This window comes from Acomys minous (genome assembly GCF_964271855.1).
Source record: "Acomys minous genome assembly, chromosome: 10".
In the NCBI taxonomy this organism is placed as follows: Eukaryota; Metazoa; Chordata; class Mammalia; order Rodentia; family Muridae; genus Acomys; species Acomys minous.
This window is the reverse complement of record NC_140491.1, coordinates 33766516-33784296: the sequence shown is the minus strand read 5'-3', so window position 1 is coordinate 33784296 and position 17781 is coordinate 33766516. Positions and strand designations below refer to the sequence as shown.

Sequence of the window (17781 nt, the reverse complement as noted above, 5' to 3'; positions counted from 1 at the left end):
GAGTCTATGGACCATAAAGTTCAACAACCAAGTGCTGTCTGTGGTCATTATTTTCAGAGGGCATGGGTTAGTCTCTGGTATGGCTGCCCTTGGGCCAGATGCTGCCCTCGGGCCAGATGCTGCCCTCTGACGAGGAGAGCACAGTGATGGGGGTGAAAGTTGTGCCCACTGGTGACTTGTGACTTGCAGGTTTCCAGGCAGCAGAGACCTGTAGTATTTTCAGTTGTTTGCTGTGCTATCAGATGATAGAGTAGAGATACTGGACCTGCCCTAAGGGTACTGTGATGATTTTCTTCTGGGATAAATTCAATCAGGTCAAACAGTAACAAACTTAAAATTAAGCAGTTACATTTATAGAGGAAACCATGTTAGTAACAATTACACATAGAAACATTTTTTACTTCTTGATCTGACACATACTAGGTATAGAAAAAGATGCTAAAAGTCAGGAGCCTGTAATCCTAGCTACTTGGAAGAATGAGACAGGAGGACTACATGTTTTGAGCCAGCCAGGGTAACTTAGTGTGAGACCTTATTTCAAAAGAAAAAGAGGGTGGTTGTGGTGACTCATGCCTTTCATCCCCGCATTGGGAGGTAGAGCTATGTGACTTTCTGTGAATTCAGAACTGGCCTGTTTTACATACTGTGTTCCAGGATAGCCAGAGATACATAGAGGAAGGGATGTGGAAGAGGAAGGAAGAAAAAGAAAAAAGAGGGTTGTACATTTGTTCAGCTAGTGTGTCAGGTCCTGACTTTGATTGCCAGAACCTCACAAGAGAGGGAGAGAGGGAAACAGGGATGATGGTATGTACCTATTATCCCAAAATTCAGAAGGCAGAAATAGGAGAACCAGGTGTTTGATGACAACTTTGTTCTGTGAAACTGTCTCAAAAATAAACAACACTGAAAGAGAAAAAGGTGTGCTAAAATAATACATGTAAAGTCAATAATCAGTACTTAATTATATTGAATTTCAAGAACAACCCTGAAATCTGTAAGTTGCTGTGTTTTCTATAAAAGTTGCAGAAATTATTTGTTACAAAACTTTAAATTTTAAAAAAGATTTATTTATTACTATGTATATAGTGTTCTGCCTGCATGCACAACTTTACACCAGAAGAGGGCACCAGATCACATTATAGATGGTTGTGAACCACCATGTGGTTACTGGGAATTGAACTCAAGACCTTTGGAAGAACAGCCAGCACTTTTTTTTTTCCTTAAGATTTATTTATTTATTATTTATACAGTATTCTGTCCACATGTGTCCCTGCACTCCAGAAGAGGGCACCAGATCTCATTATAAATGGTTGTGAGCCACCATGTGGTTGCTGGGAATTGAAGAACAGGCAGCGCTCTTAACCTCTGAGCCATCTTTCCAGGTCCACTTTTTAAAGTTTTAAAGCGAATTGTTTAGCTAATTTCCTGAATCTGTAGCCTTTTTTTTTTTTTTTTTTTTTTTTTTTTTGGTAAGAAAGTAAGTATGGGAGGATTCAGTTTTTGTTTAGTAATTATTTTCTAAGCAATGCCTCTTGCTCACAGAAACTGCTTCAGTTCTAGGGAAAGAAGTGAGGAAGGTGCAGGCAGGTATTGAAGTGATGCAGTGATCCCTGAGTGACAGTGTACACAACGTGAGGCAAGACTATGCATTCTGATATCACGGCACATTTTAGTCCCTTCAATGGAGGTTGGGTTCCTTATGGTTTTAAAAACATTCAGTGTACAGTGATAGGCAGGCAAAGGATACTTTATGTTTTGGTAAATGTATCTATATACAGTTGTAGTAATTAGCTATGGGAAGCATGTATTAGGAGTGAAGTACAAAACTTAGAGGAGAAAGGAAACCACAGTGGGATATAGAGAATTGGCCACTGTGTATGATAAAGAAGGGATGATTGGTGTTTCATAGTGAGAGACGATAAGTGCTAAAGCAAGACAAGGGCCAACAGAAGGACTCAGCAGGGCAAGGGCTAGTTAAACTGCAAAGCTTAGGTGAGAACCGACTCCTTTAGGACGTCCTCTGGCCTCAACACACACGCCAGTGGTGCAGCTGTACGCACACAAATAAATAAATGTTAAAAAAAAATTCTTTTTAAGCAAAGAGAAAACCACAGCCCAGGATGGAATAGAAATATGGAACTGTCGATTTTAGCTAGGTAATTAACTGTGTTATAAGGGAAGCTCCAACTGTCTGAGAGCCAATATATTTCTGATACCTTGCTGAGAATTCATCTGTTTTAGAAAATGGAGTCACAGGGGCTGGAGAGATTCAGTAGTTAAGAGCACTGGCTGCTCTTCTAGAGGATCTAGGTTCAATTCCCAGCACCCATATGCAGCTCGCAATTGTCTGTAACTCCAGTTCCAAGAGATCTGACACCTTCACACAGATATGAATGCAAGCAAAAAAAAAAAACCCCACCATGCACATAAAATAAAATAAAAAAAAGAAGAAGAAAATAGAAGCCAGGTGTGGTGGTGCACGCCTTTAATCCCCAGCACCCGGGAGACAGAGGCAGGTGGATTGCTGTGAGTTCGAGGCCAGTCTGGTCTACAAAGTGAGTCCAGGACAGCTAGGGCTACACAGAGAAACCCTGTCTTTAAAAAAAAGAAAGAAAGAATGAGAAAGAAAATGGAGTCACAGAAGGGATTTGAAGTAGCAGCTGTTATGGTTACATGTTATGTTAGGCAGTGTGAGCTGGCCTGTGCATTTTGAGGATGAAGAGGGAGAAGAGAATTGAGGATTACTGTGGATGGGGTCTATATGTTGAGCCAGCCCTTTCCAAGGCTTCTTAGTTTGCCACTCTTATTTAGGAAGACACTTAATTTTTTAAAAAGATTTATTTATTTGTTTATTACATATGCAGTGTTCTGCCTGCATGTATACCTGCACACCATAAGAGGGCACAGGGTCTCATTATAGATGGTTGTGAGCCACCATGTGGTTGCTGAGAATTGAACTCAGTGTGCTGGGATTAAAAGGGTGTGCTACCAGGCCGGGTGTAGTGGTGCACGCCTTTAATCCCAGCACTCGGGAGGCAGAGGCAGGTGGATTGCTGTGAGTTTTAGAGGCCAGCCTGGTCTACAAAGTGAGTCTAGGACAGCCAAGGCAACACAGAGAAACCCTGTCTCGAAAAACAAAAAACAAAAAGTGTGCACCACCATGTCCAGCCAAAAGCTAATTCTTTTAAGAGTAATCAGACTGATAAACTTCAAGCCAGGTCAAATATTTAAATAGATACTGGACCACAGAAGATTCAAGGATATAACATAAGCACAAGGAGAGATATGTGCATATGCATGTTTGTGGATCCTTGTGGGGGTACACGTGTGTGCACATGCATATGGAAGCCAAAGTTGATGTCAGGAATTATCCTCAATAACTGCTCTACTTCATTTGTTGACATGGGGTCTTTGAGACAAGCTCAGAGCCCTGTTTCTGCCTTCCTATGCTGGAATTACAGGTGGGCAACAACACGCACCCAACATTTACACGAGTTTCCAGGGCTCCAGACTCTGGTCTCTATGCTTGCACAGCAAGTGCTAACTGAGCCAATCATTTGTACTCATGGTGCACAATTATATATGCAGCTGCACCCCATCTTCCTGAGTATCTTACTCAGGAATACCAAATCCAAACTCTACATTAGATGTTACAGCTCATGAGAACAACATCTAAGCTGACCATTGCTTCTTGCCACTGGTCTAACCTATCCTATCCCTTGGGATTCCCCTGTGGCATTTAGCTGTTGACCTGGGCGCCACCTTGTTCTTCTCTCTTGTTCCCATAAGTATAAGCTACCTCTTCTTCATTCAGAACTGATGTCAGCACGGCTATGTCATTGTCTTTCTGTCTCTCTCTCTCTCTCCTTCCATTTTTCAAGGCAGAGTTTCTCTGTGTATCCTTGGCTGTCCTGGACTTGCTTTATAGACCAGGCTGGCCTCGAACCCACAGCAATCCACCTGCCTCTGCCTCCCAAGTGCTGGGATTAAAGGCATGTGCCACCATGCCTGGCTGAGTTCATTTTTTTATACAGTAAAAATTTTTTTTAAAAAAGATTTATTTATTATTTATACAGTATTCTGTACTGCATATACACCTACTTGCACACCAGAAGAGGACACCATATGGTTGTAAGCCACCATGTGGTTGCTGGGAATTGAACTCAGGACCTTTTGAAAAACAGACAGTGCTCTTAACCTCTGAGCGATCATCTCTCCATCACCAGTAAAATTTCTGTTTAAGATGGATATTGGGTCCTGTTTTCTCTTTTGTGAGAACCAGAAGCCTGGATGACATGTCTTTTCTGATCAGGTCCACCTGTTGCAGAAGCTTTAGCTCCTTGGCTGTGTTTGTGGTAGCCATAGGCATATTTAGATGTGTGTGCTGCTCTTTCAGCATCCTTTGCTCTTCTTTCAGGTCTAGAAGTTGTTTCCTTTGGGTCTTTGCTTTCCTCTTTTATACACACCACTCACTCCTGGTAGTTCAACCCTGTCGTCTCAGCTGCTTGGGAGACTAAGGTAGGGGGATTGCTAGAGCCTATCTCAAAACCAAAACCAAAGGCTAAGAACCTGCCACCACCTGTGGCTCTGAGTTTACTCATTCAATGTCCTTTAGAAGAACAGGGCCTCTGTTCTTTGCATTTTATTTTTGTTTCTCCCAAAAGAAAGCCCAGAGTAGAGATTTCAGATGTGTCTTTTTCAGAGCTGTTTCTGACCCATCTCTTATCCCAGGCCTCACTTCTAGCTCAGCAGCAGTTCTGTCAGCTCTCTCTATTGCGGCCTGGGACTGCGCTTTCTCCCACTCTTCCTTCTTCAGCCCCTGCTGTATTCTCTTACAGTTCTCTGCTTATTCTCTTACAGTTAAGTGCAGGTGACATTTCTGCAAGTATTTCCTGATAGAGGCCTTCATTGTAACCTAAATGAAAGAGTGCTATCCCAGCACCAGCACTCTATCAGTTGCTCCTAAGACTTATGTTTTACTAACATCTTTTTTATTTGTTTTTAAGAAAGATCTAAAAGAGAAAAGAAAAAGAGAAAAGAAAGGCCCAGGCTGGCCTAGAACATATCTGCGTTAGCCTCAGGTTATTAGGATTGCAACTTCCATTCCAAGCTCTTATGATCTCTGTTTTTGTTTTGGTGAGGGCATCATCTCCTCCAGACAGGGAGTAAGACTTACTACTGTGTCCTGGTGTCCAGGTAGGTGCTAGGCTCCTAGTGGGTACAGGTTGAACATCCCTGATTCAAAAAGTCCAAGATTTGAAATACTGCTAAGCCCAAACCATGTCAAGTATCAATCTGAAAATTCCCTCATCTGACCTCATGTAATGGTTGCAGTCACACAGTCACAATGCAGATGCACTTAAAATATGGATGGCATGACTATGGCTTCTGTCTGTGTAAGGTTCATCTGCAACAATATCTTTTTTTTTTGACCCAGAAAACATATTTTTTATTAGTTTATTCAGATTACATCTCAATTGTTATGCCATCACTGTATCCTCCCATTCCTCCCACCCTCCTGCTTTCACCCTATTCCTCTCCCCTAGGTCTGTGACTGAGGGGGACCTCTTCCCCCACTATATGGTCATAGGCTATCAAGTCTCATCTTGGTAGCCTGCTTATTCTTTCTCTGAGTGCCACCAGGCCTCCCCACCAAGGGGAAGTGGTCAAATATGGGGCACCAGAGTTCATGTCCAAGTCAGTCCCCACTCTCCACATAACTGTGGAGAATGTCCTGTCCATTGGGTAGATCAGAGTAGGGGTTCGGTGTTTACTGCTTATATTGTCCTTGGTTGGTGCAGTAGTTTGAGCAGAACCCCTGGGCCCAGAGGGCCCAGATATACCGTCATGATGATGATCTTGTAGGTTTCTGAGACCCTCTGGATCCTTCTATTTCCCCATTCTCCTATATTTCTCTTAATTAGAGTCCCAATAGGATGTCCTCACATCTATCCCAATCTCCTGGTAAGTGAAGACTTTCATGAGACCTTCCTTGAAACAGAATATCTTTATAGTCCCAAATTTTGGATTCATGCCAAGATTATTTTAATATATATATGCAAATATCCTAAAGCTGAAATCATTTATTTATTTATTTATTTATTTATTTATTGTTCTGTTTTTTTGGGGGGGTGGGGTGGGTTTGAGACAGGGTTTCTCTGTGTAGCCTTGACTGTCCTGGACTCGCTTTGTAGACCAGGCTGGCCTCGAACTCACAGTGATCCGCCTGCCTCTGCCTCCCGAGTGCTGGGATTAAAGACGCGCACCACTACGCCTGGCTTGTTTTGTTTTGTTTTTGTTTTTGTTTTTGAGACAGGGTTTTCTTGGCTGTCCTGGACATGCTTTGTAGACTAAGCTGGCCTTGAACTCACAGGCCTCTGCCTCCCTGAGTGCTGGGATTACAGTCATGTGCCATTGTGCTCAGCTAAACTGAAATCTTTAAAATACTTTTGGATCCATGTATTTGGTGGTGGGTGAATGGATATCTTTTGTCAGTTTTGGATATCATACTGAATTTCTGGCCTGGCTTTTGGTATATTTGTGCCCAGGATATGCATGGACAGGCTGTGACCTTTGACCTGATTGGTTGTGGTTATTTTGTCTGTGACAGGAAAAAGACAGACTTAAGTGAGGTGAGTTATGATATTGACATCCTAGGGCTCTTGGTATGGAAAAAGATGAATACTCTTGTACTCTTTTTTTCTTTCTTTTTTTAAAAGGGTGTGCATATTTGTAGTCTGTATTGGGGACTCTCCTCACCCTGTCACACACTGAGATACCTTGTGGGTATAATGGCTACATATTGTTTCTGCATGTAAGCCTGAAAGACTTTGCTTCATTCATTAATTCATTTACTCAGCCCCAGATTTCAGCCCCAGTGCCTTTGTGTAGCCTAGGGCCTACTTGGGAGCTCTGGTTGTTATGGGTCAGGTGTATATGCTAGCACACATTCTTAGTCTGGTTGATATCAATTATAGTTCAGGGAGAATCGTGTGAGTAAGGGAAGACATGAGCTGGCTTGGCAAGGACAGCTGAGAGGAGAGAGATGTCTTCCTTCCTTTTCATCTGATGTCTGTGGTAGGGAAGGCTGAAGAGGAGTCTGCTGTGTGCCTTTCAGTGTGCTGAGTCTCTGTCAGGCCAGCTCCTGCAATGTCACACCCACCTTCTGGGTCTGCCCTATGCCTGCAGGTGTCCCTCAGTGGGTGAACAGTAACACTATAGGAAGACCCATTTTAGTTAATCTCCTTGTTTCCTGTTTGGTGGTCTTGGTACTTTAAGTCTGTTTCCAAACCCATGAGCCTTAGATCTTTTGTGTATTCCAAAGGATTCGTTGCTTCAGGCCTCTACTCCCTCATTTACCCCATAGTTTTAAAAAAGCAGCTGTTGAAATTAGGCTATGAATTCAGCATTATGCCTGGGAGTTTTGGTCTTGGGCATCCAGCTGCCATGAGATTCTTTGTTTTCTGGAGTCTAGACCAGGAATTGCTCTCTTCAGAGATGATCCTAAGCCAGAGCCGCTGCCAAGATGCAAGCCCTTGTGTGCAGATGCTTGTGGTATGGTGCTTCATGCCTAGTTGAGATCTCAACATCCGTGCTGATGGGTTTTCCTGGCAGAAGTAATGCAAAAGTCGAGGTGAAGAGCAAAGTGCTTCTTTACGGTGTTTGTATTTTATGTGCAATATCAGCAGTTTCTGGAATATGAGGTTTAGCTTCATGTGTTTTCAAGTTAATGTTTTTCTATATGTATATGAATATACATATTTAAGATTTAACAATCTTAGCTTTCTGGCTCAGGTTTTGAACATAGAATTTTTTTTCTATTCCAGACTCCTTTTAGTTTTGGCATGAATCATAGGACACCACCCTACCCCGCTGGGGATTATTGTCTCCTATGCAGAAGTGAACGGAAAGACTCTTCATTCTTAGAGAGTGGAGTTAAGACTTCGAGCAAATTGGCCCTTTCCATGGCTCCCAAGGGCAATAGCGTGTTGCACCTGCCGCTGTGGGTATGCCCAGACTGCCGGAGGACTGTGGAGAAGGAAGAGAGGCACAGCGGTCTTGACCAGCCGGTGAGTGGCTGCAGCTTTGGTGGGCTTCTTGCTCCTCTCTTGTGGGTGGTGGGCTAACTGGCAGTGGAAAGGATTTACACCTGTCATCAGAACACTTCCTTCCACACTGTCTTTTGACCCATGCCAACAGGGATGTTTCTCCTGGCCTTTGCTGGCCACACCAACAGTAGGTGGAGAGCGTCTGCTTCCTTATCTGCACAGTCATCAAGCTGGCTACTTGTTTGTCCTTTTGGCTTTTGAATCTGGCCTCAGGGCTGCTTTGGTTATAAAGCTTCTTTGGTGAAAAGCTAGTAAAACATTCATGTGTTTAGTTCTAGACAATCCCATGTATGGTAAATGTCTGAAAATTATTTCTGTAATGCACTTCTGAGCCTGACCATCTCCCTTCCTTGACTCCAGGCCTTCCCTTATTAGAGGCTTTGAGGTTTGATCTAATTTTTGGCACAGTTTAAATCTTCGTGGCTGCTGCACCCATTAGGCTTTCTTATCTCTTTGTGTTCTAGGAGATGAGTTGTTCAACCATTCCCAGTATTCAGGGCTCTTCTTTTCCCTCTTACTATTTTATTTTTCTTCTTCTCTTTTGATTGCTGAATGCAAGAAGATGTTTTCTGGGTGACTTTTCTTCCGACCCCTTGTTTCTTGTGGCCAGTAACAGGCAGCGGTTCCTGCCTTCTGTTTTCAGATTAGTCCCAGTGGTGTTTGAGAAGCATTTGGTTGTGGTAAGGATGGCTCTCCATTTCCTAGGTCTAGCCCTCTTTCTCACTGTCCATTCAGCTGGCTGAAGACAAGCCCCAGCTTCAGTGCCATGCTTGGGGCAGAGTTTCAGTAACTCAGTCTGGGGCTTCAGTGCTCATCAAAGTAGAAGTTTGTGCTCCTCCCATCGTCTTCCCACAGTCCTGTTTCCTGCTTTGTCTCTCTTCCTTAGCTCTATCTCTAATTGACTAAATATTTCACTAACACAATCTGTCTTCTTCACTGTAGTATAAACGCCATGAACTTAGCTCTTTTTAAATATGTTTTAACCAAGAACAGTAGTTGATATATTTGATGCTCATAATAATTGCATAATGAGTAAATGAGTGAACAAGCGAAGGAGTGAAGAAAAGGCCCTGAAATTCAGAGCATAATCCGACTGAAATTTTCTTCTCAGCCAGATTTTTCCTTTTAATTTCATATATATTAAATTATGATAATTTCCCCTTCTTCTAATTACCTTCCCTTATCCTTTTCCCTCTCCCTTAGAAAACCTTCACAAGTCCCCTCCTACTTTTATGTTTGTTTTCTCTGTGAGCCAGGGAGTTTGGTTAGGGTTATTGGCATGAGTGTTAGAAATGGGGCTTATTTACTGGAGCATATGCAACTTAACAGTGGCTATACCAGTGAAGAAAACGGCACCCTCACACCAGAAATCATTAACTCCCAATAGGTCTTCAAGGAGAGATGGAAGTCTCATGAGTTCCTTCCCAATCCATGATGGAATGTTGATGGGCCCCATCTTGTGCATGTAATCATAGCTGCTGTGAGCGGTGCACATAGGTGCTAGAACCATGTCATGTCCAGAAGACAGCATTATTCACAGCATTCCTCCTCAACTTGTGGTTCCTACATTTTTTCTACTCCCTCTTCTGTGATGTTTGCTGAGCCTGGAAGGAGGTGATACAGATGTCCTTTTTAGTGTTAAACATTCAGTGGTCACTTACTCTTAGCACTTTGACCAGTATGAGTGTCTTCATTGACTGTGCCCACTGCAAAAGAAGTTTCTCTTACCAAGACTGGGAGCAGTATTGATAAGTGGGTGTATATACAAGTCTTTAGAAAGTGGTTTGATAATGTGTCCATTTAGCAAAACAGTAGTAGGTTCCCCACTAGGACATATGACTTTCCAGTCATAGGCTCTTGACTAGGTTTAGAGTACCGAGCATGGATTCCCTCCTGTGGAGTAGGCCTTCTGTCCAATCAGGAAGCAATTGGTTACTCCCAAAATATCACTGTCATTATAGATACAGTAGATATATCTTGTCTGGCAGGTAATTAATTGTAGCTCCTAGAGTTTATATCTGGTAATATCATTGATGACATTTCTGCCCCAGTAGCTTACATACCACAGGATCTTCTATCACTGAAAGCTAGCCAGTAGTGAGTAAGCTGCCAGCTTAGTTCCAGCTTGGTTTCTCCATGATCTACAACCAAGATATGTAGTATCTTTTAGCAACAGGGTCTCAGATCTAGTTTGGTGGGTGATCAAAAGCAGTGACCAAAAACAGTAGCAGGTTTCCCATTAGGGCATATGATGGTTTGGGGAGACTGCGCAGCCTGCTCTGTGCGTGTGTGTCTGTGCACACATGTGCACATTCATAGGCCTTTGGGTTCCTTCCAGACTTGATTGCTTTTGGGAAACTGCCATGTTTTGTACAAGTCTACATGGACATCATTTCTCTATGTTGCTGCACTCTGGTCAGGAAGGATATGTAGTATCTTTTCTTGGAGCCTGCTTGACTTGTAGTGTTCTTTAGACCTCATAAAATGAGTTGTGTCTCTGTTCTGGGGGAGAATTTGTGTGGAACCAGCATTTCCATTTCTTCCTTAAATATTGTTCTTGCTTATGTTTCCCCCATTCTGTTTGGTCAAATGCCAGGCAGTGAATAGAGAGCACATGGCTGATGCTGTTACCCATCAGTGACCTTGGGAGGCTGAATATATATATTTACTCGTGGTGGTGATGGGGGGGGGGTCCTTGGTACTCTAAACCTTGTCTCACACTAGTGAGGCTGAGAAATCCATTAGTTGCTCTATCTATAAAGCTGAATGTCTCAGCAATCTCAGTTTGGTGCTGTAGTCCTAGAGGATTACATGAGAGCTGCTGATCTTAGTGCTGGAATCCTGAATAAATAGGTTCTACCACTGGTAAAGGAACAGGATAGATGGACTTGCCATTGAGAGTGAGGGCAAGCATGATGTTTAAGGTAGTTCTTCCTGCTTTAAATAATGTGATCAAGAAAATTCCTCATAGGAGTGCCTAGCAGTTTGTATTTTAGTTGGTCCAGATGCAGTCAAGTTGACAATCAAGAATAACCATCACAGCTGGATGTGGACGCCTTTAATCCCAGCACTCGGGTGGCAGAGGCAGGTGGATCTCTGTGAGTTTGAGGCCAGCCTGGTCTACAAAGTGAGTCCAGGACCACCAAGGCTATCTCAGGAAAAAAGGGGGGGGGTGGGAGAAAAGAAAAGAAAATGAATAGCTATCATACTCCAGATATCATTTCCTCTGTAGCTACTCATTTCTAGCCTTTTGTTATGTATAATTTGTGCCCAGAAAGCTAAAAGATCTTCATTATTTTTTATTTTTTTGTGTTTTAAAGACAGGGTTTCTTTTTGTAGTCTTGGCTTGTCCTGGAACTCTGTCTGTAGACCAGGTTAGCCTCAAATTTAGAGATCTCCTGTCTCTGCCTCCCAAGTGCTGGTATTAAAGGCATGTGCCACTGTGTCTGTTTCAAAGAAGCAACTTTAATCAACCTTATTTTATTTTTTTAAACTACATTTTATTTATTTATTGTGTGTATGTGTGTGTATGTTGTACTCATGCTGTGGTCAGAGGACAACTTGCAGGAGTTGATTTGCCATGTTGGGTCTAAGGATTAAACTCAGGTTGTCAGGCTTGGCAGCAAGTGCCTTTACCTACTGAACGTTCTCACAGGTCCAGCTCTCTCATGCCTAGCTCATGCCTGTCTATCATTACTGTCTGCAGCCTGGGCATTGGCCAGCTGAACTTCCTGTTCTCGTCTTGCTGTAATGATTTTATTGTGATGATGTATGGTATGGATACACCATTTGAAATTTGGTGTATATTAGGGATTCTGTATTCAATCAGCAGCACTTGATAATTCTGACCCATTGTTAAGTTTCATATACGTTGCATGTGTGTCTGAAAGAGAGCCTTTCTCTGACCTGGGTAGACGCCTCTGTATATATCCGTTTCTATAGCTGTTTCTTAACTATGCTTAATCTCTCTCCAGTCTTGATATGTGTGTGTCTGTGTGCTTAATCTGCTAATTTCTGGGTGAGATCACTTAAAATTGCTTGCTCTCTATGTATTTTTGTCCTTTTTCCTTATAAATGTTTCCAGTTTGGCTATACATGGTTTCAGGATGTATACTGAGTGAGCCTGTTGAAGTTACTGAATCCTTATACATTTCATTTATTGTGTAGAAGCCTCATGGAGACACCTTCCTCCTGAAGGGTCACTTTCCATGCAAATCTTACAGCTTTCCTTCACTCTGCCCACCTTCTCCGCTCCTTCCTATGTCCTTTCTTTTCTATCTCTGGGTGGTGTGTTTTAGATTCTCATTGTGCACTCAATAGAAAGGTAGACTGCTGTGGTTAATTTAGAAGTATGGCCTAATAAATGTTTATTATTGGGCTAATTATTTTTATGGCAGTATTTTCTGACCTGCTATCAATCAATGAAAACACAGACACCTGATGTATTTACCCAGGGCAAGGTAGATACTACCTCCTAAATTATCCTCCAATAATTCCCATTCTCCATCCCATTCCATCTGATTCTGTTTTTTGTTTTGTTTTGTTTCACGAGACAGAGTTTCTCTGTAGCCTTGGCTGTCCTAGACTCTCTTTGTAGACCAGGCTGGCCTTGAGCTTATAGTGATCCACCTGCCTCTGCCTCCTGAGTGCTGGGATTAAAAGCGTGCACCCCACACCCAGCTGCATCTGATTCTAATATTTTCTATTTGGTTTACCTCCCATCCATAATCCCCAAATACTTGCTAATGCTCTTCATCTCTTCCCATGAGGAACTTCCGAGTCCTTTCTCTGGGCCCACGTGGATCTTCTCCTATCCCAGGGCGATTCTTGTACTTGGTTCCTCTGTCCTGTCTCTTTTCCAAGGTTTTATGTATTCAAAGGCCCAAGAACCTTAGCCACGCCTATCCTATTTGCCTACTCAGGTGTATCGGCTTTTTATCGGTCAAACAGGAATACGTTTTTTAGGCAAGGTTACACAGCAGTGTTTCAGGTACGTTAAAAGACAGCAAGCAGTAGTTAGCATCAAAATACATCAGACCAACCTCCAACAGTAGACTTCCTGGGTGTAGTGGTATACACCTTTAATACCAGCACTCCTGAGACAGGGACTGGTAGCTCTCTGAGTTGAACGCCAGCCTGGTCTATATAGTGAAGTCCAGTCTACACTATAGTCCAGCTAGGACTACATAGTGAGACCATGTCTCATAAGAGGAAAGAAGGAAGGAGGGAAGGAGGGCGGGAGGGAGGGAGGTGGACAGGCAGGCAGACAGACTTGTTTGGTTTCTCCAAGTTTGTTCTTTCTAGTGAGTTGGGCCTATTTGTTTCTTGGGATTCTAGGTGTGTTTGGTGTTGGCTCTTACAACAGAGATGAGAAATCAACTGTTGTCCCTCAGTTTAGGTCCTTCTATGGCCCTCATTCTTAGGATTGCCTTGCTGCTGAGCTGTTGATCACCTTCTGGCCTCTATTAGTGATAGCACTTCAGCATCTAAATCTAGACACTGTGGTTTGGTTTTCCAAATGTTTTGAATTTTATAGACATAATCATATAGTATTCATTGTAATTGAGATCTATTGATGTGTACTAGTCACCTTTATATACATATACATATGTGTGTGTGTATACACACACACACACACACACACACACAAATAGTACATTTTAGTTTCTAGTTTTTGCTGTTAAGATTATTCTTCTAGAGTATACAGTCGCAAATTCTTTCTGTAGCTAAATGGAAGTTCTTGAGGTATAGAGATATTTATAAAAATAGTTTGATTACCTGTAAAAATCTCTTCCTTCCTTCCTTCCTTCCTTCCTTCCTTCCTTCCTTCCTTCCTCTTGTTTGTTTGGTTTTTCAGGACATATTTTCTCTGTGTAGCCTTGGCTGTCTTGGACTCTTCTTTGTAGACCAGGCTGGCCTTGAACTCACAGAGATCTGCCTTTCTTGCCCTTTGAGTGGACTCACATGTGGCTTTGTAGCTATTTGCTGGTCATTTGTAGAATGGTGGTCTGCAGTATGAGTGAAGTCTCAGTGCCAGTCACAGAGTGTGAAGTAGAGATCCCCTAACTTGGTATTTGGCCTTCTTTTCATTCTTACCTTTTTTCTTGATACAGGGCTTTACACTAGCCCAAACTGACCAGGAACTTAGCTGTGTAAATTGGCATGTGATCCTTCTATCTCAATTTTCCAAGTGCTGGGATTATAGAAGTGACCTATAGATTTATTCTTTTTCGAAAGTGTTACGTTTACTTTAGATCCTTTTGCTTTTTATATAAAATTTAGAACCAGTTAGTCGATTTCTACAGAAAAACATAATGGGATTTGAATTGTCAAGTTAAATGTATAGAATGTTTGAGATTAGAATTGACATACCACCACCATCCTCCCCATCGGCTTTCTCTGTGTAGTCTTGACCATCCTGGACTCACTTTGTAGACCAGACTGGTCTTGAACTCATAGAGATCCACCTGCCTCTACCTCCCAAGTGCTGGGATTAAAAACATGTACCACCATGACTTGCTCAGCATTTGAATTCTTAACACAGGTACCCAGATTCTGAAATCATACATTGTGTTCACTATCTAAATGATGAGCCATGTGTTTTCTCTCTTTGAACTTATTCCAGTGAAGTTTCAGACTCAAGTTTGACAGGTTTTCCTTAAGACTTCACATAACAACCAAATGCTCACAATCCTCAGTTCCACTGACTCAAAATTTTATGCCACAAACAGTACATACTCAAAAATTTCCACCTTTCACAGCACATTATCACAGTTAGAAAAATGGACTTCCATGACCAGGGACGTTACAGTTCTGACAGGGCAAGGACCAAGGAGTGGTTTTCTTAGGAAACGGCTCTACTAGAAACAGGAGACCAGATTTAACTGAAAGCTGAGACTCCTTGCCATTTAGAATGCTCTGTGTTGAAGGATGTAAAACTAGCCCTCTCTATGGAATGTTATAGTGACCCCTGAGACAGTCACAGCCTCTCCTGATTAAGTATACTACTATTTTCTGCTTGTACCAAAAAATAAACAACCAGCAAATGATTTAACCTCTTAAAAAATCATTTACACTTTAAAAATGGGATGAGGTAGGATTTCCCCACCTCTTAAAAATGTTTCTAGAGCTACTAAAAAACTCGGATTTACGAAATAATTGATAAAAATATTCCTCTGGATTATACAAGAAGGGAGGCAGGGACCACTGACAGACAGGATGGATGGTTAGTTGGACTTGGCTTCTTTCTCTTCTACCTCAGAAGCTGGACCCTGGCTTTCTGTCTCTCCATTTTCTGCAGGCAGGTCTGTAGTTTTCTGGTTAGCTATGTCAGCCTGTTTGCCCTTTGCTCCCCTCTTCCCTTTTGCTTGCACTTTTTTGTCTGATGACTTATCCTTTCCTGTGGCCTTTTCAGCTTTGCATCTACCTTGACAGGGACAGGCTACAATGAGGGTATTTATAAGGTAGTGGTAGCACACGTCTTTAATCCCAGTGCTCAGGAGGTAGAGGCAGGTAGATCTCTGAGTTTGAGGCCAGTCTGGTCTATAAAGTGAGTTCCAGGACAGCCAAGGCTACATAGAGAAACTCTCAAAACAACAACAACAACAACAACAACAACAACAAACAAAAAAACAAAAAAACGGGTGTGGGATACCTATAAAAGATTTAGGGCTGGAGAGGTGTCTTAAGGGTTAAGAGTACTAGCTGCTCTTCCAGAGGATCCATGTCCAATTCCCAACAATCATCTCTAATTCCAGGTACAGTGGATCCTCTACTCTCTGCTAATCTTCAGTGGATATCAGGCACACATGTGATGTGCCAGACATGCATGCAGACAAAACACCCATATATCACTTGAAATCTCTTTCACATGCATGCATGCGCCTGTCCTTCCCCCCAGCCACCCCCCCCCCTTTCCTCCTCCTCTTGTCCTGGCACTTGAATGGTTCAGCTGCCACATCTGGATACCTGACTTTTCCCACAACTTAATGCTACCATTGTTCTACTGCTTTCCCTATGTCTGAGTATCCTTATATAGCCCAGGAAAGGGTGTTTGGACCAATCACGAGTTGTTTAGGCCAGTCACATCCTGGCCTCATAGCTGGTCACAGCAATCCCTCTGTAGACTACCAGGGGAAATGATAGAAAAGAAAGTCTAGAGTTCATAGACTTGTGGTAGCAAACAGTCTTATACGAATGATTTCAAGCAGCACTGGCTGAGGCTGTGCTTTCAGACTGTATAGGTAAGCAACCAGCTACAGTGCATTAGTTGTCTCAAGACTTCTTTGGTGTGTTCAAAACAGCTAGTGCTGGTGTAACTTTAGTCCAGCTAGCTGACTGACAATCTTTTTGCTAAAGGTAGCCAGGGTAGCATGGGAGAGCACATGATTTTAGCAAATCAACTTGCCTTATTCCCCAGCTTCTTTTTTTCTGTTTATAGGAAAACATGGTATCAAGATTGCCAGGTGGTGGTGGCACACACCCTTAATCCCAGCACTCAGGAGGCAGAGGCAGGCAGATTGCTGTGAGTTCGAGGCCAGCCTGGTCTACAATGCGAGTCCAGGACAGCCAAGGCTACACAGAGAAACCCTGTCTCAAAAAGACAAAACAAAACAAAACAAAACAAAACAAAAAGATTGCTTATAGTCCAGGAGTGATGGCCCACACCTCTAATTCCAGAACTCTGGAGGCAGATGCAGGTAGATTTCTGAGTTAGTAGAGGCCAGCCTGTTCTGCATAGACAAGTAAGACCTGCATTGAAAGATCCTGTCTCAAACATATGCACACACAGAGTATAATTTATAAATACAATTTATTTTTATCACATATATATTATTATTATTTTGAGACAGGATTTTACTAGGTAGCTCTGGTTGGCTTGGAATTTACTATGTAGATCAGGATGACTTTAAACTCAGAGAGCTGCCTGCTTCTTCCTCTCAAGTGCCATCATACCCAGCTGCAAACACAAGTTTAAAGAATTTGTTATTAGCACTAACAGTGATTTTTTTAAAAAGTTTGTTCTTTTTTATTATTTTTTAAACAAAAAACATTTTAGGGAGGATACATGCTTAAGAATTTTTACTGGAGCCAGGCAGTAGTGGCACACACCTTTAATACTAGTACTCAGGAGGCAGAGGCAAGCGGATCTCTTGAGTTTGAGTCCAGCCTGGTTTACAGAGTGAGTCTAGGACAGCCAGGGCTACACAGAGAAACTCTGCCTTGAAAAAAACCGGGGGGTGGGGGGGGAGGAGGCGAAGAATTTTTACTGGGACATTGTCTATAGTAGTGAAGAATGATAGTGCTAAAATCTCAGAGGTTACTCAAATGTTCATTAATAAGAAAATTGTTAGATTTACTACAGATCTTTAACATCATGCAGCTGTATTCTGTAATTCAATTGCTGGAAGTGAAGGGATCTCTATAATGTAACGAAAGAATTTTCTTAAGAATGAAAATGAGATTGAGGAGAAATTCTTTTTGTTTTGTTTTTTTGTTTGTTTGTTTTTTATTTTTCGAGACAGGGTCTCTCTGTGTAGCCTTGGCTGTCCTGGACTCACTTTGTAGACCAGGCTGGCCTCGAACTCACAGTGATCCACCTGCCTCTGTCTCCTGAGTGCTGGGACTAAAGGCGTGTGCCACCACACCCGGCTGATTGAAGAGAAACGTATTG

General features: G+C 42.4%; 1 protein-coding gene across 4 annotated transcripts in view; it reads left to right on the top strand.

The window, feature by feature from the left end:
- The window catches only part of FAM193A (family with sequence similarity 193 member A), a 118266-nt gene that overhangs the window by 28824 nt on the left and 71661 nt on the right, over positions 1-17781 (top strand). For 3 of the 4 annotated variants that reach the window (XM_084797782.1, XM_084797781.1, XM_084797783.1), the window contains exon 2: positions 7827-8069. The exons of the other annotated variant lie outside the window; for it this stretch is intronic. In XM_084797782.1, coding sequence (XP_084653908.1) covers positions 7827-8069 — 243 coding nt within the window. The remainder of the gene's footprint in view (positions 1-7826; positions 8070-17781) is intronic. 4 annotated transcript variants of the gene reach the window in all.